This window comes from Prionailurus viverrinus, chromosome C2, assembly GCF_022837055.1.
Source record: "Prionailurus viverrinus isolate Anna chromosome C2, UM_Priviv_1.0, whole genome shotgun sequence".
Lineage (NCBI taxonomy): Eukaryota > Metazoa > Chordata > Mammalia > Carnivora > Felidae > Prionailurus > Prionailurus viverrinus.
Window position 1 is genome coordinate 152898681 of NC_062569.1, and position 27951 is coordinate 152926631.

The 27951-nt window shown below is 50.6% G+C and overlaps 1 protein-coding gene across 3 annotated transcripts in view; it reads right to left on the reverse strand.

Moving 5' to 3' along the window:
* The window catches only part of ERG (ETS transcription factor ERG), a 250015-nt gene that overhangs the window by 174125 nt on the left and 47939 nt on the right, over positions 1–27951 (reverse strand). For all 3 annotated transcript variants that reach the window (XM_047875272.1, XM_047875270.1, XM_047875268.1), the window contains exons 2-3: positions 18272–18372; positions 9323–9410 (exon numbers count right to left, since the gene is read on the reverse strand). In XM_047875272.1, the coding sequence (XP_047731228.1) occupies positions 9323–9361 (39 nt within the window). In that variant the 5' untranslated portion in view covers positions 9362–9410; positions 18272–18372. The remainder of the gene's footprint in view (positions 1–9322; positions 9411–18271; positions 18373–27951) is intronic.

Genomic DNA, 27951 nt, shown 5'->3' on the forward strand with positions numbered 1-27951 from the left:
GCTCTACTCCCAGCAATGTTGAATGATTTCATTGAAATGGGTCAAAAAAAAAAAAAATGACCAGAGATAATACAGCTCGCTGATCAACGTGCGAGGGGGTGGTCACGTGCACCAGTTTCCAAGTGAAGGGACATCTGTCAATCTCCACTTTCCACCTGCCACATCAGCAAACGTCACCAGTCACAACAAAGTATGATCAAACGGCACTCTCGAATTCTTGCTGGAGAAGTACAGAGGCACAACTGGGTGGGGAGATTCGTATCAAAAGCCTCAAAGTGTTCATGCCCCCTTGCATTTATCACAGTTTCCGGTCAGACAAGCGTGAAGGAAGCAGGCTTCCAGAAGGACTAAGCTGGCAGCGCTGAGGAAGAACGGAAGGCTGGAGGGAGGGGAACCGCAGGCAGAGCAGTCAGAGACCCTGTGACAGAATGGGGCGGGGGACGGTGCAGCCCTGTCCTAGTGCCTTACGGAGCAGGTGCTATGAGCCAGACACGAAGTGAGCGGAGACAGGCTGAAGAGAAGCCTTAAGTTTTAAGCCTGGGTCCCTGAGACAAGTGGCCGCTGTGAAAAAGGGAGAAAAGGATGAACAAAAATGCATATGTGACGACGATGACGAGATGATGGTGGTGGCGGTAATGACAACAGTAACCACTGCTACTTACTAGACACTATTCTAACGCCTCCCCACGAATCACCTCACCTGACCCTGCTACAAGCCGAGGAGGTGCTATCGTTATCCTCACCTCCTGATGGAGGACTGAGGCTCATAGGGGCTCAGTAACTTGCCCCAAACCCATCAGTTTCAAAGGTCAGACCTGAGCTCATAAAGTCTGGCCTCACACACTGCCTGCTCACCCGCTACCCTAGAGCGGCCTTGCCCCAAAGGGAGGAAGTACTAGAAAGGAAACGATGCTCTAGAAGCCCGAACCTGACCTTGGCGGAGGCTGGGCTCTCTGCGACCCGGACAAACCACTTGAACTCTGGACTCAATGCACCAGGGGACGGGAGGGTGCTCTGGAGACCGGAAGTATCACACAAACGGAAGTACGGTTCCGCTGACTGGTTTCTGAGTTGAAGGCACCCGTACCCACATCCAGGCGAGCCATCCAGCAGGTGTCTAGAAACGAAGGCTGGAGCTCAGGGGAGAAACCAGGGCGAGAGGTAGCACAATCTCCCGCACGAAGGCGATCGCTGACGTTGGAGATCAGAAGGTAAAGAGGTGCCAAAGGAAAAGGAGCAGGTGGAGATTAAACCAAGGAGAGGTAAAGCAAGACTCATTCCCGCTCAGTCACAAGAGCAGGCCGGCAGTGGGGAGCACCGCCGGGAAACGTGCCCTTCGCGTCCTGAACTCGCTGCAGCCTGACCTGGCCTCCAGCTCCTGCCTCCTCGACGCACGCGTTCCCAGTGCTGAGTGTGGCACCAAGGGCGATGGCAATGCTCGAACCCCAGCTGCACAGAGGGACCGTCACGTGCGGCAGGGACCCCGCCCCGTGCCATCTCTAGAACTCTCAAATGCTGGGTGCTGACCTGAAAAAAACTCTCGATTCAAATTCTTGGTAAGTTAATTTCCCAGAAGGTAGAAGAAGTGGCAAGTGACGCTTTTTTTTCCTCTGGCCTCTGTCACACCCGATCACAGAGCCCAGGAAACGTGCAGACATTTTGAAACCCACGTCCGAAACGTGTTCTTGAAACCCTTACAGGTGTGGCTAGGATATTCAGAGCGATGGTACAGAACAACACAGCCCCCTACGCAGACAGAAAAGAAGAAATCAGTTGCTTTGGTACGTATTTATCGGTGATCTAAGGCTGGGTTAAAAACTGACAATTATTCACTGTTGAAGCCAAGTCCCCAGAAACACTGCAAGTGCTTGTAGAAACGCAGCTCCCGAGTCCAACCCAAACTGACTGGAGAAGCAGCTGGCGGGGGGGAGCCCAGGAATCTGCATTCTGACTCGATCTCCAGAATATGTTTGAGAACCGCCTCTGGGAGAGAAGTGCCAGCTCTGTAGGGTTCTAACCATTGCCCTGGAAAGTGACCGGGTCTCCTCCAGCCCTGCCCATACCTCCCGATAAAGCTGGTGTCCTCCCTGAACGTCAGCGTCTCTGAATCTTAGCAAGGAGTCCCCGGTTTCGGGGGCTCTGTGCAGCATGGCTAGGAGAACGTGCCACCGAACCCCCGCTGCGTCCAGAGCACAGCCCCCAGCAACAGGTGACTGAGCTCAGTCCCCAGCGACACAGGAAGCCGGTGAGGAGACAGAAAGTGCAGCCCACCTTTGGCAAACCTCACACATAAGGTATCTGCAGGCGGGCCATCAGATGTTAGAAGTCTCCACTGTTTTGCTATATCAAATATCTTGGTATCTTCAAGGAACATTGTTTTCCTTTTTAATGTTTATTTATTTTGAGAGAGAGAGAGAGAGAGAGAGGCAGAGAGAATCCCAAGCAGGCTCCACGCGGACAGTGCGGAGGCCGACACGGGGCCGGATCTCACAACATCAAGTTCATGACCTGAGCCGATATCGAGAGTCAGACGTTTAAACCACTGAGGCTCCCAGGCGCCCCTAGGCAATATTATTTTCTGATTATAAAAATAATACACCTTCATTGGAGAAATTCTGCCGTTCTATGTTTAATTAAGCACCACCATTCTGCAGAAAAAGAAGTGTGGCTATAAATGGCCACAAAGTCATCAGGCTTCTGGAGGTAGGAACCCCGCTGGAGTCTGATCAAAGCTGATTTGCTGGGGAAAAGTCAGGCAGCGTATCAAAGGCTTCTATCGTCTTCACAGTACACAGACTTTGGAGGGAAACCGGGTCTCTGCTGAGTATGTCTTCAAGAGGATAAACTTTCTACCTTCCGGTGAAGCAGTTACTATAAACCAGGTTTGCAAATATGTGGGAAATGTCTGCAACTCAATGGGTCGGGGTTAGTAAGTGAGCTCCACGCTTCTCCCTTCTCCCGGGCAACGGATTAAATCACCGCCAAGTCCCCCCACCCCCTACTCGGGATGCAGGTTGGGGGACTTCGTGCATCTGTTACTTTAAGACTCCTGCTCACGGGCTGGGCTCTCCAGCTTCCCAGTGACCTCCTGCTCAATTTCTGGCTGCTTCCTAAAACTCTTCTAGAACCTTCCATGACACACAAAGAGAGCTTACACGTGGCATGATTTACAGTCAGAAACATTTAGCGTCACTTCCAGAGCAGCGGCCACGAATCACGTGGGAACAAAGTCAGTTCGGCAGTTCACTCCTTGGCAAGTACTGACCTTATGTCTACTTTCCTCCAGAATACTATCTCTTCTTCCCTCTTCCTTTCTACTGCTACTGTGTGAGAGTATGCTAATATATAACATTATATATTAATAATATAACAATATATTCTATAACTGCCATATTTAATAATATAACAATATATTGTTATACTAACAACATTAATATATTAACATACTGATATGTCCATACATTTTTAATACATTAATATTAATGTTAAAAATACCAATATTTTATTGATACGATATGTTTTATAATTACTATAACACATAAATATGATAAAATATAACATTACACATTAATATATAACGAATGTGGTAGTAATGACATCATAATATACTGATAGTAACATGTAATGTGACAATAAGTGCTTACTGTGTGCTCTGAACACTTTAAATATGTTAACATGAACTAGTCTAATTCTCATGATTCTGAGGCAGGTACACTATTTACCCCCATTTTACAGCTAAGGAAACGGAGGCAATCGGTAAGTGAAGCCAAGTTTCAGACCCAGACTACTGGTCCCAACACATTTACAAAAAAATAAGCAAAAAATGTAAAAGCTGAAAGGAAGAGGAAAAGAAGCAGGGGGAGGGGGAATCGCCATCAGAAACAGGACCGAGTAAACCGATTTTTCGGTCCTTCTCCACCTGCAGAATCAACGGGAAACCAGGACGGAGCCCTCGTTTATTCCACGGTCCATCAACTGTGACTGATCCTCACAGAGACTCTTGGGGATCGGGATCTAGACCAGTTCTAGTGGACAACAGACCCGAGGCTGGCCACCCTCCTGGGGACGACGGAGGGTCAGTGTGTCAGTGGAGTGACAGACTCCAGGCATTTGTAGGCGTAGAGGCTCCTGAACTGCACCTGCGAGCCATCGGCCGCGTGGAGCATGCTCAGAATCCCCCCGCGTGCCTCCCCTGCAATAAACAGTTAAGCGTGATACCTCGGAGGACTTGAGCCACTAGGCGATCAGAAGCACTGGGACATGTGGGCACAGGTGCCGTGAGGGGGATGGCTGAGGATAGCTGAGTACCTGCTCACAGGTGAGGACAGGTGAGTGGGTAGAGCAGGTCAGGCAGCTTCCCTTCGGCGTCCGCCCAGCCCCCTGCCCTGGGTCTCTCCTTGGCTGTGTGCAGCGCCACATCCCAGGTGTTTAGGAACATGTGACTTGCACCCTGGATGGTAGGTGCTGTGTCTTTGTGGTCCCTTATTCCCCCACCCACCCCAAGCCCCTTGTGGGTACAGGGAAGGTGCTACTCAGCTCACAACAGGCAACCTCAGAAACCCGTTCCCCAAGCTCTCTCCTCCCTGACAAGGTACGTAAGGCCCGTCCCGAAGTATGTACTCAGTGTGGCTTTTTTTGCTTTCCGACACACATAGTTTTCTCTGACAACATGATATTTTCAGTCCCATCACATTTTTTTCAATGCTTATTTATTTTTGAGAGAGAGACAGAGACAGGACGGGTGCAGAGAGGGGAGGGGCAGAGAGAGAGAGAGAGAGGAGACACAGAATCAGAAGCGGCCTTCAGGCTCTGAGCTGTCAGCACAGAGCCCGACGCGGGGCTCGAACCCACAAACCGTGAGATCATGACCTGAGCCGAAGTCAGACGCTGAACCGACTGAGCCACCCAGGCGCCCCAGTCCCACCACTTTTTGAGCTTTACATGTGGAATCACATTGTATTTACTCTCCTGTGACTTGGTTTTTTTCCCCAACCTTGAGAATCATCCACACTGATACACAGACACAGGCAGACACTTGTTATTTTCACTGCTGTATAGTATTCCATTAGAGGGCTAGAATGCCATTTATTTATCCATTCTCCTGGTGGGCATCTGGGTTGTTCACTTTTTCCTCATGCCCATCTCCAGGCATCCAAGGGCAACAGGGGTGTACCCAGGGGTGGGACCGCTGGAGCACAGGGTCGGTGCGTCTTCAGCCTCACTAGGCAACACTTGACTTACACCCCGAAGGGTCATGCTGACTTACGCTCCCCCTCCCCCAGTGTGCAGGAGACCATCCTGAGCACCGCATCCGAACCTCAATGCTATAAACTTGCACTATCTCTGTATTATTATTTTTTCCCTTAACCCTTCTCTCAAAGCCACCAGACAACATATCCCACCTGTGCACCCATCTACTCTGATGTGATCACTATGTTTTAAGTGTGTGCGTGAAAATTACATGACGCGGGGGAAGTGGACATGTTTTCATGTATTTGCGAAAAGCATCGTGCCATCGATCACATTGTTTTGGACTTTTTTTTTCACCCGACTCCGTGTTTTGTAAGACAGACCCATGCTGTTCCGTGTCATCACAGACACTATAATACTGTACTTTTAAGAGGGATGCTATCCTCATTTTATAGAATACCACAGGAACAGCTCACAGTAGGTCAACACTCAATGGGGTTTTTGTGTGCTGCGTGTAATTACAGAGTCCTCACTCTGACCCCACAAAGTCAGTGCTTGCATTTCAAATAAGAGGAAACCCCAGGCACCTGTTCAAAACCACCCAGGTTAGTAAATGAGGGAGCAGGATTTGAATCAAGTCTTAAGATGCCAGAACCCTCGCTCTGATCCACGACACGAACCTAGCCAGGATGCACGAGGCAGACAGTTCTGTAACCGGCATCCCTAGATCACACACACCTCTGGTGGACCAGTGAGTGAAACTCGAATTCATACAGGCCTCGCTTGATCAGTTCCAAAACGTACAACCTTCTATGCGAATACCTGGTGAACAGCCTTAAAGGGAACAGTTTAAAAATGTGCCAATCGGCTGTCTCTTTAAAGCTGTAAACTTGACTAATATGTTATTCCTTTTCCTCAAATGTTAGTATTTGGAAGTATTAGGAGGATGAAATTCTTGAGAAGAAACGCAATAACGTGAATCAAAAATTCCTTTATCAGAATGAGAATTAATTGGGGGGGGGCGCCTGGGTTGGTTAAGTATCTGACTTCGGCTCAGATCGTGATTTCGTGGTTCATGAGTTCGAGCCCTGTGTCGGGCTCTGGGCTGACAGCTCGGAGCCTGGAGCCTGCTTCGGATTCTGTGTCTCCCTCTCTCTCTCTGCCCCTCTACCACTCGTGCTCGCTCTCTCTCTCTCTCTCTCTCTCCCAAAAATAAACATTAGAATGAGAATTAATGACCAAAATCTCGAATCCTAACAAAACAAATCTGCAAGTCTTTCCCTCCTTGGGATAATAGCGTGGGTTGACATCTGACAGCCATGGACTGCACCCACCCAGCAGAGCAGAAGCATGGTCATACACCTGACATGCTAAGATCATGCTTATGTGACACAGAAGTACAATTTCTAGCATAAGACAGGACGTGGAAGGACCAGCAGAGAAAGACAAATTAAAATGTGCTTAGTGACTTGGTTTTAGCACCGACAGAGAATAAGCTGAAAATGTTTTCTTATTAAAGTTCTGCTCATTCTCTTTGTCAACGAAATTGCCACAACTCTTAATATTCTTTTAAATCAACAATGTTCTATATTTCACAGTTACTTACCATCCCTCCCTTTTATTATTATTATTTCTAGCTCCTTAAACACATAAAAGGGGAAAAGTAATTTGTTCTGGCAGAAGAGGGTTATAGTAAATCATGGAGAATAAATTTCTTAAATATGAAAGGAACATGACTTCCCTCCGGATCAGACTATGGACACAAATGTGAAGTCATAAAAGTCTGTTTCCACGCACACCTGCAATGTTAAGTCACTTCTGTGGGGAATTCAGGTCCTTTTCCGATGAGAAAAAAAAAAAAAAAAAAAAACGTTCAGTAGCAATGAGCCAAAGACAAAATCTTCCACTATTTACATTAACACATCAAGTGGAACGGTTCATATGCCATTTATAAGAACTTCCCCTCCCAGAAATAAAAGCTGCACTCAGCCCACAACCAGAGACTTCACAGCACATAAAATTTTAGTGAATAAATTTCCCAAATCAGGTGTTTTAAGGAAGCCGTGGAAGGCCATCTATTTTCTTAACTATTTTGGCAAGGATACCAATTCCATATACAAAAAAAAAAGCCGGGGCGGGGGGGGGAAGTCCAGGAATAATTATTCAGATTCCAATAGCTGGAATTTGATAGATTTTACAAAGGAAACAAATGTCTTTAATATAATTCTCTGCAACTCAGAGCCAACATCAGCTGCTAATAACGGCACTTCTAATGCCAGTTCATCTTCAAAACACACAGAAGCAATGTGAGTTGAGATTTATTTTTTTATTTTTACTTTCTGAGTTGATATGTATTTAAAAAAAATTCTCCTGGTTCTCTTTCTCTTCAGCCTTCACTTACATTTATGGTAACGGCTATGATGATAATGAGAGAAATCAGAACTGGAAATACAGCTCGCTCCTGAGATCAAATACCAACCTGTCCACTAAACACATCTTCAGAGGTCATGCTTCTTAGGTTTATCTAAGACTGTTTGCATTTGATGAATTAACTTTTAAAAACAAGCCCTAATGATTTCTTGCTGACTTCAGCTTTTCCTTCCCGTTGGCTAGGAATAAAATGCCAACCATGATGACTTTGGGTGGTTGACCTTCATAGCCTGAGGCACAGAAGATTCTTCTCGTATGGCCTTCTCCATGAGCTTTTATTTGCATCCCTCAGCTTCACGGTCAACAAAGGTGAAATGGAAAAAGCCTTCCCCCTCCCCCGTCCCTGTGTGGCACGGACACGCTTGCCAAATACGCCGCAGGAATTTCCAAAGGAGCCTTACCACGTCCACGGGAGACTGCCCGCTGCACGTGTTACAGGCATAACTGTCCCGGCCCCAGTGAGACATCACACACAAGCCACACGACAGTGTCCGCCACAGAGGTCTGCTCCTCCCCGACGCTGAAGGCTCAACACCCCTTGGGGAGCCCCTCTTTCTGACGCCTCGGGAGCACCCACCAACCTTGAACAACGCACTGAACCCGTCACTTCTAAATCTGCGGTCAAACGTGGAGGAAGAGCGTGAATTACACCCGGTAACTAGCACTCCCAAGCGCGCTGCTTTTAAGATGTGTGCGTGCGTGTGCGTGATGTTGGAGGGCACTTCATATTTTGGCCAAAAAAGGGTGAACTTTCCTTTCAATTAGAAGCCACTTTCCGTTTTCAGGAAATGTTTCAGGCCAAGAACATTTAGATGAGTGAAACCTACGAGGCCACTTAGGGAAAATGAATACATGCAGGGGACGTGCAGAACTGGCAAGGTGGCGGATGATTTGGGCCAGTGTAGACAGCTGAACTAACTAGCACAGGTGTAGACAGCCGATCTGGGTAATGTGGCTCAAGCCCCAGTGTTTCCTGTAACTTTTATTTGGGTCAAGTTACTAAAGCCATCACTTCCTCCCGGCGGCTGTGCCCGTGTGTGCCAAACGGGCCGGCTTCCTCTCAGGACTCCCGGGTGGCTCGGGACTCAACCTTGTTGCCTCACCTCCAAAGACACGGGGAGGTGCAGCTGGGGAACAGGTGGAACAGGTGCCACGTGCGGGCGTGGCCAGGTAAAACCACCCCTGGGCACAGGAAGTGCGAGGGCACAGCCTCCGGCGTCCTCCCGGGTAACCCCAGGCAAGGGGCAAGGGGGTGGCGTTAAAACAGAAGCGGGAAGAATCCGGATGTGGCTTCTGTGTCAATTCGGGGGTCAGCCATGTTCTGCCGAAGGTCAGACAGTAAATACTTTCAGCTTTGCGGATCACGCGGTCTTGGTCGCCGCCACTCAGCTCTGCCGTCAGGACACGGAAGCAGCCACACACGGCGTGGAAACCAGGAAGAAAGCAAAACTTTCTTTATGGACAACGAGATCTAATTTGCCACGGGTTAGGAAACATTCTTCTTCTTCTGATTGTTTTCAACCGCTGCATATTGTGAAGACCATTTTCTTAGGTCACGGCGGTCTAGAAACAGGTGGCGGGCCGGACCGGGCCCACGGCAGAGGCTGGCTGCCCCCCGCACGGACTGATGTGTGGGCAGGCATCCACCAAAATCCAGCCAAGGAGGAAGCAAGAGCGGCTCCCCGGCCGAGATGAAACCTACCTTGATGTGAGCTGCTGGGTCCGGGACAGTCTGAACCATGTCCTTCAGTCGACCAGCTCGTTCACCATCCACTCAGAACCTGAGGCAGCTGGGTGACAAAAAGGGACAGTCGTCAATAACCACGTTTCCACGCTTTGCTTTCCGTTAGGACCGAACGCCACACACTACGGTAAAAGAATCACAGCTTTTGAACGCGTTTGGCCCAGCAAGCACCTTGCTAGGGCAGGAAGCGCCCTAATGAAGCTCCTGGAAAATCCACTTCTCTCCTGCCGGGGATGTCACTGCCTTTGAGGGCCACTGAGACAGTGGTCTGACAAGCCCAAACAAACCCACGTCACAGGCAGCCCACGCACATCATGGTACACGGGCAGCGTCGGTGAGGGATCGTTTAAAGGAAGAAATGAGGGTCGCCTGGAGGGCTCAGTGGGTTAAGCGTCTGATTTCAGCTCAGGTCACGATCTCAGGGTTCGTGGGTCTGAGCCCCGCGTCGGGCTCTGTGCCGACAGCTCAGAGCTTAGAGCCTGCTTGGGATTCTGTGTCTCCCTCTCTCTCTGCTCCTCCCCTGCTCACACTCTGTCTCTCTCAAAAATAAACATTAAAAAAAACCCAAAACTAATACCACCTAAACGTCTTTAAAAGTTCACAGTTAAGCTCTTAATGAAAAGCACAGCTATCACTCATTGAATGCCTAAGCAGCAGCCCTTGGACCAAGGGCTCCACAGGAATTTTCTCATTTCATCCTAACCACCGTCTGAGAGTCAGCATCCCCACTGTCCAGTCGGGGACATGGAGACCCAGGAAGGGTCACCGATTTGTTCGGGATCACCTGCTTAATAAGCAACGGAGCCAGGATTCAAGTCGCACTGGCCTGACTCCGAGGCCGCTAAGACATTTCAGTTTGACAAGATGAACTGGTTAAGCCCTATACGAGGAAGGTATGTTAATTCATTTTAGAATTTAATTTAAATTTAAATGAGTTAAATTGAAAGGTGTCCATACTCCAAGGATAAAGACCTCATCCAATATATTCCTTTATTCAGATTATAAACCAGCATGTTCTGGTTCCTGTCCGTCTGTCCCTTCCCATCCCCAGAGCCACCCTCCGTGGCCCCCTTCCCTGCCCCGTGCCCCCAGGGCTGGCCCCCACAGGCTGCCTCGGTAGGGTTCCCTTGCCCTCTGGCCCCCAACATGTTTGGTCCCTGTGACACCATCTGGAGACCGTGCAGGGGCAGGAGGAGAGAGGGGTGGGGTGTTTCTTGCCCACACTTCCCACCACCCGTTCGACACCCCCTCCTATTTGGCTACCGTTCTGGTCATAACTGACCCTGTGGTCACCTCTCTTGTCCTGGGGACCCTCCCCCTGGGCTGCAGGAACCACGCCCCGCCCCGTCTTTGGTTCTCTGTACATCTTAGCCATATGTCTTCTCTGGCACTGAAAACCCCTCTTTCAATTTATATCTTTAGGTGCCATCACCGTTTTCTTTCAACTACCATTTTCTCGTTGTCTTCTTCTGTGCAAAGCTGGCCTATGACTCTTAGCAGTAGTAAACTGCCACACGAAAATAAACAGTTCAATTCCAGGACGACAGCCACGAGAGCGGTCTCTCGAGTTTGCTGTCGACCACATTCTTCCAGGGGTACGCAAAGGCGCTCCCTGGAGCCCTAACTACGTCTGTGTTCTGCCTTTCCCACCCTCTCAAGGCACAAACACATCCACTCCCAACAAAGATGGGCTTCTCACGGGAAGCCTTCGCCTCCAGGTCTGCGTGCTTGGGGCCTGTCTCCCAAAAGGGCTTCATGGAGTCCTCCCCGAATCAGGGAGAGCGTGGCTGAACGAGGAGATGACAAACGTGGAGCCCGGCTCCTCTGACGCGAGAACCTTCGCCTCCCCCAAGGCGGTCTCCTCAGGAGAGCAGAGATCCCCCCAGGAAACAACACTCTGCTCCCAAAGCCATTCGGCCTGAGAGAGGCCCGTCCTCCAGCCTTCCTGACAAAAGGAAGGCTCCCCGCTGCACGACCCCACGCTCAGGAGCAAACCGTTCTTCCTACATGTTCTGGTATCCCCCTGGGGCAGCTCACCCCACCCAATTCTGCCTCTCTGCACACATATCCTGCCGCTCATAACAAGTTAAAGTTCATCCCTTCCCACCAAATCAGTGGAAGGAACGTTCCACTGGAAGTCTGGAGCCCAAGCCTTAGTAGATCCAGAAGATTCCTCTTCCTGACTCTGGGAACCCAGTTCCCGTACTTTGAGCCGCACGGCAACGTGGCCAAGGCCCAAGGCTGGTGCCCAGCTGACAGCCAGCACCTTATGCCAGACCCGTAAGGCGGCCACCCTGGACACTCTAGAACATCGTCTCTCACGTGGCCACAGCCCCTGCTGACATCAGGAAAACGGAACTATCAGCTGAGTCCAGGCAGCCCACAGAACCATGAGAAATAATAAATCAGTTGTTGTTTTAAGCTACTAGGTCCGGGGACAGTGTATCACAGATGGAGAACCCAAACACCCGGTAAGTGTTCTAGATACCTAGAGAAGGCAGAGACTAAGTAGCTCATGGCGTACTGTCACCCCACGGTGAACTACAGTGATGGTTCCAGTTCCCTCCCCTCCTTGTGTCTACACCTCCTGCCATATGACTTTGTGGTTCGCACACCTAAGAGGTCGTTTGTTTCCCCAACCTTTGTTTGGGAGCTGTCCACACGACTTGCTGCAGTCACCAGAATGCACCAGAAGGGCAGTGTGCCAGTTCCTGGATAAAGCCCCAAGAGGCATGAATTGTTTCCACTTGCAAATTCCCGCCACCACAGGAACGTGCCAGGCTAGAACGCTGGAGGAACAGAGGCACGTGGTGCAAGGCCAAGCCATCCCATATCCCCAGCCAAGAATATTCTAGATCATCTGATAAGACAACCGAACCCTAGGCACAGGAGGGACACCTCAAGACCAAAACTGGCCAGCCAAGGCCAACCTGAATGGCCAACCCACAGGCTTGTGAGCTAAATAAATTCTTTTTGTTTCAAACCACTGAGATTTAGGGTGGCTGTTACACTGCATTTTTGTAGCAGTAAATTACTAATACACACAATATGCCTTGGATAACCAGGCTATCAAGATCCCCCTTAAAACTTTTCCAGTTAGGGGGGCGCCTGGGTGGCACAGTTGGTTAAGCATCCGACTTCAGCCAGGTCACGATCTCACGGTCCGGGAGTTCGAGCCCCGCGTCAGGCTCTGGGCTTATGGCTCAGAGCCTGGAGCCTGTTTCAGATTCTGTGTCTCCCTCTCTCTCTGCCCCTCCCCAGTTCATGCTCTGTCTCTCTCTGTCCCAAAAATAAAAATAAACGTTGAAAAAAAATTAAAAAAAAAAAAAAGAACTTTTCCAGTTAGGGGTGCCTGGGTGGCTCAGTGGGTGAAGCATCTGGCTCTTGGTTTCAGCTCAGGTCATGATCTCATGGTTCATGGGTTCAAGTTCCGTATCAGGCTCCGCACTGACAGCGTGGAGCCTGCTTGGGATTCTCTCTGTCCCCCTCTCTCTGCCCCTCCCCTGCTCATTCTCTCTGTCTCTCTCTCTCTCTCTCTCTCTCAAAATAAATAAACTTAAATTTTTTTTTAACTTTTCTAGCTACAGAGATAAAAGAACTCAAACAGTGATTTCAAAGGAAAGAAACTTTTCCCAACACACAACCGCACCATTTCCATCCAGCTAAGAGACAGGACCTCAAACCCCCGTCCTCCCCTCAAAATGAGTTTGGAAACTGAAGAGTAACCAAGATACCACCACCCAAAGGGCCTGTGAGCTTCGCAGAGCCCTTCCTGGAGCAGCCGAATTTCCACTTCACAGGATGGGACCCTGCCAACTCTCTGGGGATTCCTGATACGACGAAATGCAATCAATGTTCCAGATGCCCGAGACCACAGAAATGTCACAGAAGTTACAGCTGCCATTCAGTGTGTGACCAACCGAGAGATAAACTTAAGGAACAACTGTTTGTGTCTCCCGTCTTTTATGGGGAATCTGTGGGTACTTTCAGAGAGGAAATGGCAGGGAAGGGGTGTATATATTCCTGATGCATCACCACCGCACCCCTCAAGGGATGGGAACGGGAAAATAATCCATATAGATATCAAGAGGTGCCCAATGAAGGTCAAGGACAACACCCAGAGGAAGGAGACAGTTGATACACAAGGGGAGCCAAGGAGGTGCCACCAAGGAGCCTTGAGGCATGTGGGCTGGCCGGAGGCGGGAAGGTGGGGAACAAAAAGGCCCCCCTTGCTCCCCATACATGAGGGAACCAAGGCATATGACCTTAACCTCCAACCACCACCAGGATCACCATCGTCAGAGGGATTTATTAAACATTCACAGAGCAAATGGCGCCCCACCTTGCAAACCAAATCAGCTCAAAAGCAAAACGCCTCGAGACCAAGAGGATAAAAGTTCTACCACTTAGCAAGCTACCTCCTCCCACAGAGGTCCCTGGCTGGTTCTGCGGCCATTCGGGTGCTTATTCTTTTCCGCTCTTTGGGAGGAATTTTGTGGATTTTTTGTAAGAGTGCTTCTAATTTCTTTCTGTGATGCTAAGGATTAATTTTTCCAAACTTTAGTTGTTGATGAATGACGTTTGGTTATGTATCATTGTGGGAAGGCTTTCATTTTCCATTTTACCTGGCTTTGAACCCTTGCAGAGCTTGGATCCATGCTGTCTAAAAACCCCTCCTTTAATATTTGTTCCCTGCGATAAATTCATTTGGTAACGTGTCTGTTTATGACTTTGTGTTTCATGATCCAGCATTATTTCATCATTGGGTATATTAAAAAATAAAAGGTACCGATACCCAACAGAATTCTACTTGTCTGTTCTTCATCCTTTTTTCAAAAATACCGATGTCGGGGCGCCTGGGAGGCTCAGTCATTTGAGCCTCTGACTTCGGCTCAGATCATGATCTCACGGTTCGTGAGTCCGAGCCCCGCATCGGGTTCCCTGCCGTCAGCACAGGGCCGACTTTGGATCCTCTGTCCTCCCCCCCGCCCTCCCCTGCTCGCACACGCTCTCTCTCAAAATAAATAAACATTTAAAAAAACTAGTAAGATTTTTAAAAATAAAAATGCCAATGTCTTACAAAACAGAAGCAAATATTTGATTTGGGTTACTTTACTATAAGTGTATAAAGCGTGGATGGACACACAGTGCCACAAGTAAAATACGCATTTCATAATGCGGGAGGCAAGGGTGCAAAATGGTCCAGAGAAGACAGGGATATTTGCAGGGTTGGGCAAGAGCACACATGGAGGTGACCTACCTGTCCTTCCCAACCCCATTCTGTCCATATGCAAGGGGCCCTCCCACAGTCATGTGGACACCCCAGTCCACACTGCCATGCCCCACCGAACAGCTGCCCTGATGGCCATGCTTCGAGCCTAGGGAAACACACAGAATCTACCAAACGAGACAGACTGCAGGAAAGAAGCCTGGGCAGGCCCTAGAGATGCTCAGGCCAGTCTGGGCAGGAGCTGTGGGTTCCCAGGCACCGCAGGTGTGGTGCGGAATGGGGGACGGGTGCAGCTGGGGAGACAAGAGGGTCCTCGAATGCATGGAGGAGGGAGGGTGCTCTTCTCAGAAACCTGAAAAAGGCCACTTCACCCTGTAGGGCCTATAGCTACTCGTCTGTAAAATGGAGATAATATGACTGTGGTATAATAGAAGAGATATTTCCGGGCGCCTGGGTGGCTCAGCCGGTTAAGCGTCTGACTCTTAATTTTGGCTCAGGTCACGATCTCACGGTGTGTGAGTTTGAACCCCGAGTCAGGCTCTGCACTGACCGTGTGGAGCCTGCTTGGGATTCTCTCTCTCCCTCTCTCTCTGCCCCTCCCCTGCTCTCTCTCTCTTTCTCTCAAAATAAATAAACTTGAAAAAAAAAAATAGAAAAGATATTTGGTCTTCTCCCCCGTTCCTGGCACAGAGCTCTTAAAACTACTGGCTCTTCCTGAGTGAGAAGAACAATAGAAGCATCTAACGATGTGACCTTTGAGGGACCCCTAGAGAGCGTCACAGAGGTCCCAGGAAGACCACGCCTTGATGAGAAGCCTGGGGCTTTTGGTCCCACCACCATCTTCTGGGGAAGGGAGAAGGGCTGGGGATTGAGTTAATAATTGATATGCCTTGGGACGCCTGGGTGGCTCAGCTGGTTAAGCATCCAACTTCGGCTCAGGTCATGATCTCATGGTTTGTGAGTTTGAGCCCCTCGTTGGGCTCTGTGCTGATAGCTCGGAGCCTGGAGCCTGCTTCGGATTCTGAGTCTCCCTCTCTCTCTGCCCCTCCCCCACTCATGCACGCTCTCTCTCTCTCTCTCTCTCTCTCTCTCTCAAAAATAAACATGAAAAGAATTTTAAATAATTCATATGCCTTTGTGATGAAAACTTAAAAAGTATATATATATACCCAAATGATAGGAGTCAGAGCCAAGAGGGTGATACATTCCAACTCCATGGGGACAGAAGCACCCGTTCTCAGGCCCCTTCTAGATCTCACCATGTTCACCTGTATCCTTTATAATATACTGTAAGAGTGAATGCAGCATTCTCCTGAGTTCTGTGTCCTTGTAGCAAATTACTGAATCACGGAAGGGGATGTGGGAACCCCGGGTCTGTAGGCAAGTTGGACAGAAATGTGGGCAATCTGAGGAGGGACCCGGTACCTTGAGTTGACATCTGAAGTAGATGGAGGAGGTCAGTCTTGCGGGACGGAGCCCTTCATGTGTGGGGCGTGACACTAACCCCAGGGAGGGTCAGAACTGAATTAAATTGTAGGATACCCGGCTGGGGTCGGAGAGTGGGAAAACTCGTTGATGGCGTTGAAAAAGACACTACATACCTGATGTCAGGAGCGGGGAGAAGAGACTCCTCAGTTTTCTACCTCCAAACTGATGGTCAGCGGTTCACACAGCTATGAATACTGGGTTTGGCCAGGGTCTTTTCCTAACTGGTTAGTACCTGAGTGGGGACCACTGTTGGGCTCTCCCTCCGCGGCCAACTCCACCAGGCTTTTGTGAAATTACATTAAATCACACCCAAGAAACCTCTTGTGGTGCTAGGTACACAATAAGCACTTAGGAAGTGGTAACAGCTATGATTGAGAGAGCAAAGATTTGATACTGTGCAAAATGCTGCAACTTTGAGAGAAATAATTCTCAATAAACAAATTCATAAGGGACCTTTGTCAATTGACTGGAAACATCCTTGACTTAAAACCTGAATGTTGGGGGCGACTGGGTGGCTCAGCTTGTTAAACATCGGACTCTTGATTTTGGCTCAGGTCCTGATCTCACAGTTCGTGGGTTCAAGCCCTGCATCAGGCTCCTTGCTGACAGTTCAGAGCCTGGAGCCTGCTTCAGATTCTGTCTGTCCCTCCCCTGCTCTCTCTCTCTCTCTCAAAAATAAATAAACATTTAAAAAAATAGAAAAAAAAAAAGGGCACCTGGGTGGCTCAGTCGGTTAAGAGGCCGACTTTCGCTCAGGTCATGATCTCACAAATCATGAGTTCGAGCTCTGCATCGGGCTCTGTGCTGACAGCTCAGAGACTGGAGCCTGTTTTGGATTCTATGTCTCCCTCTCTCTTTCTCTGCCTCTCCCCTGCTTGCACTTTGTCTCTCTCTCTCTCTCTCTCTCTCTCTCTCTCTCTCTCTCTCTCAAATAAACATTAGTAAAAATTTAAAAAAAAAAGAAGTTACTGAGTTAAAGTGAGGTCATAGGGTAGGCCCTAAGCCAATACGACTGGTGTCCTTACTCATCTAGAGGGCAGAAGATATGAACACCCAGGGAGAAGATGGCCATCACACGCCAAGGAGAGAGGCCTGGGGCAGACTCTCCCCTGCGGCCTCGGAAGGAACCAACTCTGCCCACACCTTGACCTCGGCAGCCAGCCTCCAGAGCTGGCGATCTGTTTGTGCCGTCTGAGCCCCCCAGTCTGCAGTGATTTCTCCCAGCTGCTGGGGAAAATGAATACACCTTTACTGAGGGACTTGTTCGATATTTCAACTGATGAAGATTAGGAGGCCTGATTTAGGGAAGGGTAAGCGGGGAGGGTGTGCCTCAGGAATCATATCTGATTTATTTTCCACTCTTTTTTACCAGACTAACTACCACCTCGGCTCAAGGAGCATCCCAGGCACTGTGCATTACCGTCCCATCTACTAACCACTCCTGGCTTCATTTTGGCAAAAAAGAGATTTTTTAAGTTCCATGGCCCAAATGAGTGTTAATGTAGGCCCCACCATAACCTCTTCCAACCCCTAAAATGCTTTTCTGAGGGAAGCCTGATGGTTCTCCGCAGCCAAAGGGCACATTTTGTAGATAAAGTGCTGAAATCCCCCACCTTTCCCTGTGTCTGCCTCTTGAGATGAGGCTTCCATGGAATACAAGTCAAATAACTATAAAATAGCCACAGAGAAAATCTGGTGATATGACAGGAAAATGTATATATCATAAAGCATAAGTATCTGTAGTCACTGCCCTTGGCCTCCGGCTCTTCTGGAAGGAGGAGACGAGAACAGAAGGAAGTGGAGAAAAGGGTGATGACAAGGTCAATACTTGCGAAGCAGGGACAAAACCAACCATCCCCTGTGTCAGGGGCGGGGGCCAGCAGACCATGCCAGGCCAGGGGCATCTTACTCGGGGGAAGAAATCAGTGGAACCAACACCATCCCTCAACGTACATCAAACAATCCAAAGAAGGGTCTTCGGTTTTTGGTTTTAATTTGTCTTCATCATGATAAATGTGCTCTTCGATCGTCATCCTCCATTTCACCCACCTCCCCACCAAGGGAAGGTCTCGGGAGGTTTCGGAGCACAAAGATCAAATATTCAAGATACCAAATATTTATAGATTCTTATTTAAAAAAAAAAAAATTCTTGCCTAGGAGAGGCAGGGTTATCCGGGATTTTGTTTTACCTTTAATTGCCCTTGGCCCCACCATCTTTTCTCTCTGTGAGTCATTTGTCTTGCTTTTGGCCAACACTACTCTTCTTGGGTCTTCAAAGATCGTGGGACACCTGAAAAAGAATTTAAATATATTAAACCTTGGGCTTTTCCCCCCAAATATTAATACCAAGGATCAAACGTGTGCTTAGTGGCCAAACCTATTTCTTAAATATTATTTTAAAATATCCTAGGGGCGCCTGGGTGGCGCAGTCGGTTAAGCGTCGGACTTCAGCTCAGGTCACAATCTCGCGGTCCGTGAGTTCGAGCCCCGCGTCGGGCTCTGGGCTGATGGCTCAGAGCCTGGAGCCTGTTTCCGATTCTGTGTCTCCCTCTCTCTCTGCCCCTCCCCTGTTCATGCTCTGTCTCTCTCTGTCCCAAAAATAAATAAATGTTGAAAAACAAAATTAAAAAAAAAAATCCTAAAAAGAGGGGCACCTGGGTGGCTCGGTCGGTTGAGCACCCAACTCTTGATTTTGGCTCAGGTCACGATCCCAGGGTCATGGGACCGACCCCGAGTGATGCTCTGCGCTGTGCGTGGAGTCTGCTTAAGATTTTCTCTCTCTCTCCCTCTTCCCTTCTCCCCTGCTCATACTCTCTCTCCCCGTCTAAAAAAAAAAAAAAAAAAATCCTAAAAGGAGAATGGATTTAAAATCCTCCCCTTAAAAAAAGGCAGGGGGGGGGAGGGGTGACAACATCTCCCCAGGAAAGCTCAGCGTTAAGAAACAAAAATTAGGAGTGAAATAAAAGCCAAGCCTGAACTGGCATAGTAAAGCACACATACACTTTTGCAAAGAAAACATTTTGAACATGTTTTCCTTCCTTTGCAGACCCCAGCTTTAGTAATAATGGTTTCTCCATCCTTGAGCCCTTTTGTCTGCTCAAACAAAGAGTAATAAAGTTTATTAAACATCCTGGGAACTGTAATTAAGCAATCATTTTAGTTCCAGGAAAGAAACAATCCTTTTAATTTGTAGATGCTTAGGAGGATCCATGTTTTTTAGAAACATTAGACACACTACCAAACTGAAATAAGGGAAAGAAAGGGGGGGGGGGGAGTCTTCCTTAGAATACGCCTGTTGCCACAGCTCTAAAATCCAATCTCTTTTTTTGGCGATACAGGAATTTCAGGGCTCATGCAACTTTCCAAGTAAAATATCCAATCCCAAAATGTTACATTTAACGGAATCCTCACAACATGACAAATTGCAAATGGCAACTGTTTCAGTTGAAAATATTTTCAAACTAGAAAATGTCTTAAGTGTTGCATCAAAATCAATATTTGCAAGGGGCGATAGTATTTATAAATGTTTCCACGGTCCCGCTGGCTCGCCCACTCTGCTCGGGGCGCCAGCCAAGTCCACCGAAAGTCTCTGGGCCTGGGCTCTGGGACAGTTCGTCCGGCTGCCCCAGTCCCCACAAAGTGTCCGCTGTGATATGGGAAAATGTAAATTCTCGGGAAAATATTAGAATCCAAAACCACATGCGTAACGTGATTCCAATATTGTAAAAAGACCAACACGAGCTGGATGAAAGACAAAAGGGAAGGCGGAAAGGGAAGGGGGCGGCTCTAAGGAAGGGTACGGAGTCGCTCACAGAAGCGGCTTTGAGGTTCCAACACGAGGGAGTCTTATTTTCTCGGTGATCTTCTTTGGGGTACGTTCCTAATTTTCAGAACGAAGAATATTCATTTCGATAACCAGGAAAAAAAAAAAAGAAAAAAAAACAACTAAGCAATAATCCTTTTATGTTACTCGACGGATTTCCGAACTGTTTTCTTGACAGTGATGTGCGACTTGTACCCACCCGGCCTTGGTGGCCTGGTGCCGGCCTCCCTTGATCAGGGACACGGTGCTCAGCGGGAAAGGGGAAGGGAACGGTGAACTAGATCATGCTCTGTGTGGCCGCGCGGACCCTGAGTTACCAAAGGTGTTCCCAAGTTTCTTTTTCTCCAAATCCAAAAGGCAATATTGATTAGCGCTTGGCTAAATGCTTTCCACGGACAAGTGGTCAGAGTAGTATTTAGTTTCCAATTGTCGAAGAGGGAGTAAGAGTTTTTTAAAAGCACGGGCTGAGATTTACTATCCTATGTCATCTCAGAGCATCCTTCAGTGCCAAAACCTCTACATGCCGAAGGAATAACCTGATTTATGACTGAATATTGCTGGACCTGATTTAAAGACAAGAGTAAAGCCCAGAGAAGATTCTATTAAATATGTGCAATGGATATTTTTAAATTAGCATTATGGCGTTATTAATATTTCATTTATCCAGAGGGCACTTATCTGACAACATAAATTATCCATAACACAGCTGAGAAGACACAAAGGATCCAAAAAAATGTCACGAAGTCCGGGGAGAGAAGCTTTGCCAGAGAAAGGCACGCTACCAGCCGCGTGAGGCTAACAGCTGGCCCGGTCAAAGCGAGAAAGTCAGAAAATTTTGCAAACCAGACTCCAGAACTCAAAAAATGCAGCCATTTGAGAGCTCTGGTTTAAGAGCACACTGCTTAACCCTGCCCAACAGTCCCTGGTCGCGCCGAAAGCAGAGACCAGAGGACCATGTGGCCCTATGAGGACACCGCCCGCCCCCCCCACCCCCCAGCCCCGCCACGGCCAAGGACTACAGTCCCCACCACCCTCGGATTCCGTGTGGCTCCGAAGTCTCCACAGTCACAGGAAGAAGGATGTGGTCGTTAGAGAGTGCCCACTGGACACGGGTGGAGCCAAACGCGTCTGAGCATCTGAAGGGCAAGTTCATTTGCCAGAGCAGCCTTGGTGCGGGGGAGGGAGCCCCGGGCTGGGATTCCCAGGCTCGTGCTGACACACGGCAGCTGCCAGAGCGGCTCTGCACCCCAGTTTGCTCGTCCACAAGCTGTGGGCAAGAGACGGGGGTGCGGGTGCGAGAGAGGTATTGTGGGTAACAGACAGGTGGCGTGGATGAGAGACAGGGGGCACTGTGAGAGGCGGCACAGGTCAGGGAGAGGTGGCACAGGTGACAATGATGTGGCACGGGTCAGGGAGAGGCGGTGCGGGTCACGGAGGGGCGAGGGTCAGGGAGAGGCGAGGCGGGTCACGGAGAGGCTGCGCGGGTCGGGGAGAGGCGAGGCGGGTCACGGAGAGGCGCGGGTCAGGGAAAGGTGAGGCGGGTCACGGAGAGGCTGCGCGGGTCGGGGAGGGGCGGCGAGGGTCAGGGAGAGGCGAGGCAGGTCACGGAGAGGCGCGGGTCAGGGAGAATTGAGGCGGGTCACAGAGGGGCGCAGGTCAGGGAGAGGTGAGGCGGGTCAGGGAGGGGCGGGGCGGGGAGGGGCGGAGAGGGTAGGGGAGAGGTGAGGCGGGTCATGGAGGGGTGGCGAGGGTCAGGGAGAGGCGAGGCGGGTCATGGAGGGGCGCGGGTCAGGGAGAGGTGAGGTGGGTCATGGAGGGGTGGCGAGGGTCAGGGAGAGGCGAGGCGGGTCACGGAGGGGCGCGGGTCAGGGAGAGGTGAGGCGGGTCACGGAGAGGCTGCGTGGGTCGGGGAGGGGCGGCGAGGGTCAGACAGAGGTGAGACGGGTCAGGGAGGGGCAGCGAGGGTCGGGGGTCAGGGAGAGGTGCCGCGGGTGACAAGGAGGTGGCGCAGGTCAGGGAGGGGCGGTGAGGGTCAGGGAGAGGTGAGGCGGGTCAGGGAGGGGCTGCGCGGGTCGGGGAGGGGCGGCGAGGGTCAGGGAGAGGCGAGGCGGGTCAGGGAGGGGCGGCGAGGGTCGGGGAGAGGCGAGGCGGGTCACGGAGGGACGGAGAGGGTCGGGGAGAGGCGAAGTGGGTCACGGAGTGGCGCGGGTCAGGGAGAAGTGAGGCGGGTCACGGAGAGGCTGCGCGGGTCGGGGAGGGGCGGCGAGGGTCAGGGAGAGGCGAGGCGGGTCATGGAGGGGCGGAGAGGGTCGGGGAGAGGCGAAGTGGGTCACGGAGTGGCGCGGGTCAGGGAGAAGTGAGGCGGGTCACAGAGGGGCGCGGGTCAGGGAGAGGTGAGGCGGGTCAGGGAGGGGCGGCGAGGGTCAGACAGAGGTGAGACGGGTCAGGGAGGGGCAGCGAGGGTCGGGGGTCAGGGAGAGGTGCCGCGGGTGACAGGGAGGTGGCGCAGGTCAGGGAGGGGCGGCGAGGGTCAGGGAGAGGTGAGGCGGGTCACGGAGAGGCTGCGCGGGTCAGGGAGGGGTGGGGAGGGTCAGGGAGAGGTGAGGCGGGTCAGGGAGGGGCGGCGAGGGTCGGGGAGAGGCGAGGCGGGTCACGGAGAGGTTGCGCGGGTGGGGGGTCAGGGAGAGGTGCCGCGGGTGACAGGGAGGTGGCGCAGGTCAGGGAGGGGAGGCGCAGGTGACAGGCGGTGCTCGTGGCAGCGCCAGGCGGACAGACGAAGACACCGCTATGTTCAGCGCCGCGGGGCCTCCCGGTTCCCCGAGCACCCTGTACGCGGAGCCGCTCCCCGCACCCAGACCCTCCTGGCCACCTCGTGTCCGCCGCGGCGCAGGCTCCACGGCGAGGCCGGCTCCCGGGAAGGTGCCAACCTCCACGTCCAGACAGCGCTCCGTGCCCTCCGCGACAGGGAACAGCCCGGACACGGGGCGAACGGCAGCCTTTCGAGAGAAGGCTCCATCGCCACGAGGGACGGACGGAAGGATGCTCGGGACGGAGGGGCTGCGATCGCCTCCACGGTCACGGCGAACTCGGTTGGCTCGCTCACAGCCCCCGGAAGGCCGCAGAGGCGGCCGCGCGCGTGTGCGGCCCCGCCCCCTTCGCAGAGGGCGCCCACATGGCGCCAGGCCCGGGGAAGGCTAGTGACCCTCCCCCACTTCAAGGGCAAAGCCGACCCCGGGCCACCCCTCTTCTTGTCACTGGCAGGTTAGGGATGGGCCACTCCACACCCGGGAAATGAGCTGGAGCACTTTGGGGAAGAGTCTCCGGGCGGGGGGGACTGTCCTCTCTGTGTGACACTTGGGGCTGTGGCAGCCATCTCAGGTCCATGAGGGCAGGTACCTGAGGACCAAACCGATAGGCTGTGGCTGTCTGGGAGTAACTGCAGGAAACCTCTGGGCTTCTGCTCCGGGTGGGGAAAAACAGAATGGACCAACCCCGAAGGCAGAAAACACCCTATTCGCTCTGGTACCTGCGAACAACAGAGTCGCTTTCGCTGTCTGTATCCAACTCAAACAGATGTGCTGAATATGCTCCACAGTTGAAACTTTACAATAAAGTGATCTGGGGCGCCTGGGTGGCTCAGTCAGGTGGGCGTCTGACTTCGGCTCGGGTCACGATGTCACTGTTGGTGGGATCCAGCCCTACTTCGGGCTCTGTGCTGTCAGCGCAGAGCCTGCTTCGGATCCTCTGTCTCCCTCTCTCTCTCTGCCCCTCCCCCACTTGCAGGCTCTCTCGCTCGCTCTCTCTCGCTCGCTCGCTCTCTCTCAAAAATAAATAAACATTTGGGGCGCCTGGGTGGCTTAGTCGGTTAAGTGTCTGACTTCGGCTCAGGTCATGATGTCACAGCTCATGAGTTCAAGCCCCACGTCCGGCTCTGGGACAGCTTGGAGCCTGGAGCCTGCTTTGGATTCTGTGTTTCCGTATCTCTCTGCTCTCTCTCTCTCTGTCTCAAAAATAAACATTAAAAATTTTTAAAAAATAAATAAACACTTTAAAATAAAATAAAATAAAATAAAACGATCTGCTGGAAATTAGCCCATAAATCTCTCTACATAAACACTAGACCTAGGACTTGGAAAACAAGTAATGATCATTAAGGGATGTGGCCCATCGCAATCTGCACATGTATTAAGCATCCAGCACTGGTGGTGAGGACATGCCCTCAATAAACACAGGGTTTGATGGGGGGATAATACTTTTAGTTAAATGACCGATTGGATGCAGAATGGGGGTGGGGGGAGAGAGTCGTGAGAGAGGTACAAGAGAGGAGACAACTGCATGCAGCGCCATGGAATGGTGATGCCTCTTTGGGGGAGTTAGTATGTGACAGGCACTTAGTATTTGATAGGTGGGAATGGGGCAGAGAGCAGGCAAGGTGGAGGAGATGTGAGCAAAGGCACGAAGGTGAGTGAGTGCACTTGGGAGAGGCGTGGTAGGAGAATGTCTTTCTCTACGCCCCACATCTCTACATCTGTACATCTCTACATCCACTCAGAGCGTGAGCTCAGAAACGCTGGGCGACCCGCCTCTATCATCCACGAGAAGCTCCACTGGTATTTGCCTCCTTCCATGATCTAAACGCAGCCTGCCCTTCAGACCCATCCATTCATTCGTTCATTCAGTTCTTCACCCATTAGCCATCCATCCGTCCAACATGCAACCGACTGAGTCCCCTACACGTGCCAGGTACTGAGCTAAGCAGCAACTAAGGCTGGGCTTTGCCCGTGAGTTCAGAGTCGGGCGGGAGAGATAGAGTTGTACGAAAGCAATAATAAATACCAACTCCCCACTGCCTTGTTTGACCCCCCCCCGCCCCCCAGCTGCAGAATACGAGCGGGGGCAGCACCTGACCTATTTGAGACCCTGAAGGAGACAGCAAAACTGCCAAGAACACAGGGAACAGCGGGAAGAGAGTTAGAAGAACCAGAAAAGACCCACACCACGGAATCCAAGAAAGGACGCCCAGTAAGACAGAAACAGTTCACAGTACAGGATCTGCAGAGGGATGGATAAGCACGAGAAGGTCATTCGCCGACCACACGAACTGCGAACGGACACTGGATATGGCCAGTCGGGACCTCTTGGGGGCCTCTATCAGCACTGCAACAGAATGGCTGAGCAAGCCAGTGTCTGCACGGATGGTCTGGGCAGTGGATGGTGGAGAGGATATGTGAGCCACTGCAGGCTACGCATAAGAGGAGTGGAGCAGCCAAGAGAGAGGAAGGGAGAGAGGCTCAAGGAAAAAGCACCGGTTCACCCGCCCACTCAACACTTGTCACGTGCCTCCTTGTTTCAGAAACAGCTAGCAGCTAGGGATGCAGCAGGGCACACGAAGTCTTGCCCTCAAGAGGTTTACAACCCGCTTTGTTCACTGTTCTTTGTCGGTGATGAGGAAGGAAGGTATGTTTACAAGTGGGATAGAGGGAACCGGTGGAGGAGCAGACACGGAGATTCCAGAGACAGAGAGAGAGAGAGAGAGAGACAGAGAGGAACGAGGGATGGCCCACTCTGGAAGAGCCAGAAGAGAGGCCAGACGCAACAGCACGTTGGTGGGGTCCGCCCTGGCAGGTGGTGAGCCGCAAACGAAGTGATGCGCCGTTCGATGCTTGACAACCAGCTCTCCGAGGGAAGCCTGGTATGAGGCATTTGGCAATTTCTGTGGAGTAACCATTGCCATCACGCCCAACCGCAAGGAGCCAACAGCTGTCCCCAAACGAGAGTTGGAGAGAGAGGCACAGGATCACCGCAGCCGGCCTGCAGGAGCTGAACCCCGCACACCTGTGCTCTAGAAGCCACGAGACAAGGAGCCGGAAGTAACTGGCAAGGAAGGGAGGGCGATGGCACAGGAAATCTGGGAAGACCCGCCCAGAGACCCGCCCGAGTCCCTGTGATGAGTCACTGCTGGGAAGGACAAACCCTAGGGAGACGGGAGTTCAAAAACGAGAAAATATGAGCGGTCCGGGTCTCCCTGGAAGCTCTCCTGCTTCCTGCAGCTGGTGAGTAGCTCAAAACGTATGCTTCCTTCGGTCTGACATCGTTAGTGTGTGTGCCTGTGTATGTCTCCACTGGTGAATCACTGGCCTGTGTCTTCTGCTCGCACTTAGAACTCAGTGAGGCAGTTCTTGGAATCCTATAGGATCTCCTGAAGGGACTCCTGTTGCCCTGCGTCATAAAGAAATGTTGCCAAACTAAACCAGCAGCTCTGCCAGGGGGACAAAAGGGCAAGGGGCTCCCATGAATCACGTCTGAGCCGCACGCCGGCCGTGACCGTACGCTTCTTCATCAGCTCGGTCGGGTCTGGCTTGCCTACTGCTCGGTTCCGTTTCATTTTGGGCTCTGGGCTCAATCTTTCCCCCTGAAGACACTAAATCAAACTCCATTCACGGTGCCTCCTCCCCATTCTTCCTTCGTGGGGACAACGAAATGGATATAAACCTCAACGCGCCCAGACACGCGGACCCTTACGAAGCCACGCCGCTCTTGAAGGAAGGTCCCTTCATCCCTTTTTAGCCTGGCCCTTCCCACGCGAAAGCATCAAGCTGATCTCGGAGGGGAAGGCGTGGCTGACAGTTGCCACCAAAACAAAACAGACTGCAGCAAAACAGCTCTACAGCCCCTCGGTCTGGGGACCGTGATCTGCCTCAAGGTCCCGGTAAAAATGAGACATTGGAAGGAAAACAGGGGGCATTTGAAAGGCGGGTGACATCAAGAAAGAGAAAATACTATAAATACCACTTCTCTCCCCGTCTACACTGAGCCTTCTGTTAAGGGAAACACATTTACCAGAGGGTTGTTTTTGTTTTGTTTTTTTTCCTAAGTTCAACTGGAAAAACATAAATATTTAGTCATTTCATACAGCAGACAAGGGACAAGCAGGCCACGGGTTAAAGGAACATTATGTATTTCTAAGAAAGTTCATCTAACAAAATATGTCCTCGGGGAACAGAATCCCAAAGTCTGTTTTAGAAACGAGACTGACCTTCATCAAGGAATTTTGTCTTGATGTAATCACCAGGTCAAATCTTAAGGACGGCGATCGCATGGATGCCATCTTTGCAAACGATGAGGTCTGTTTCATATTTTTAAATTAACAACACTGGGCAGGAAAAACAATCAAAATACTGTTAATAACATACAATTGTTTTGGAGGTTGGGTGTGAAAACCACTAATTGCCAGTTAACTGAATCGATATTGTATTAACATCTCAATATTATGGACAAAAGAGGCAAAGTTCCTGAACGGCAAGATAACCCATAATAGAACAGAAAAGACAACAATGAACGTTAACAGGGGCCGCAAAGGATAACACAGATCATTTTTCGGTGAAACTCTGCCTGTCAGCATCACCCTGATGTTTTTATTTTGAATCGAGTAGGAAGAGGCAGATAGAAAGAGGGTAGAAACTTTCCTAAGAAAAGTCAACTAGCATAAAGGCAGAAAGAAAAAAGAAGAAAAAAAAATACTGAGACTAATAATGTAGATACTTCTCAACATCATCTGCCATTACTGCTCTGTTAAACAAAACAGGGGGCGCCTAGGTTGACTCAGCCAGTTAAGCATCCAACTTTTTGGCTCAGGTCATGATCTCACAGGTTGTGGGTTCGAGCCCTGCGTCGGGCTCTGTGCTGACAGCTCAGAGCCTGAAGCCTGCTTCGGATTCTGTGTCTCCCTCTCTCTCTGCCCCACCCCTGCTCATTCTCTGTCTCTCTCCATCTCTCAAAAATAAATAAATGTTTAAAAAAAATTAAAACAAACAAAAAAAAATGGCCAAATACTTACAGAATACCAACAGGGAAAGGTTACCTTGTACCCTTAAAGGGTGAAGAATTTCAAAGAGCCTTGAACTCACTATGAAAGTAATTCTGTGCCCACCAGCTTTGCTCAAACACTTTGGCACTCTGGTGATTGGTATCTCACCAGCAGGAGCTCTGAAACCAGTTTTTCCATCTCCACTGACTTCTGACGGGTTTAAGAGCATCACATAAAGA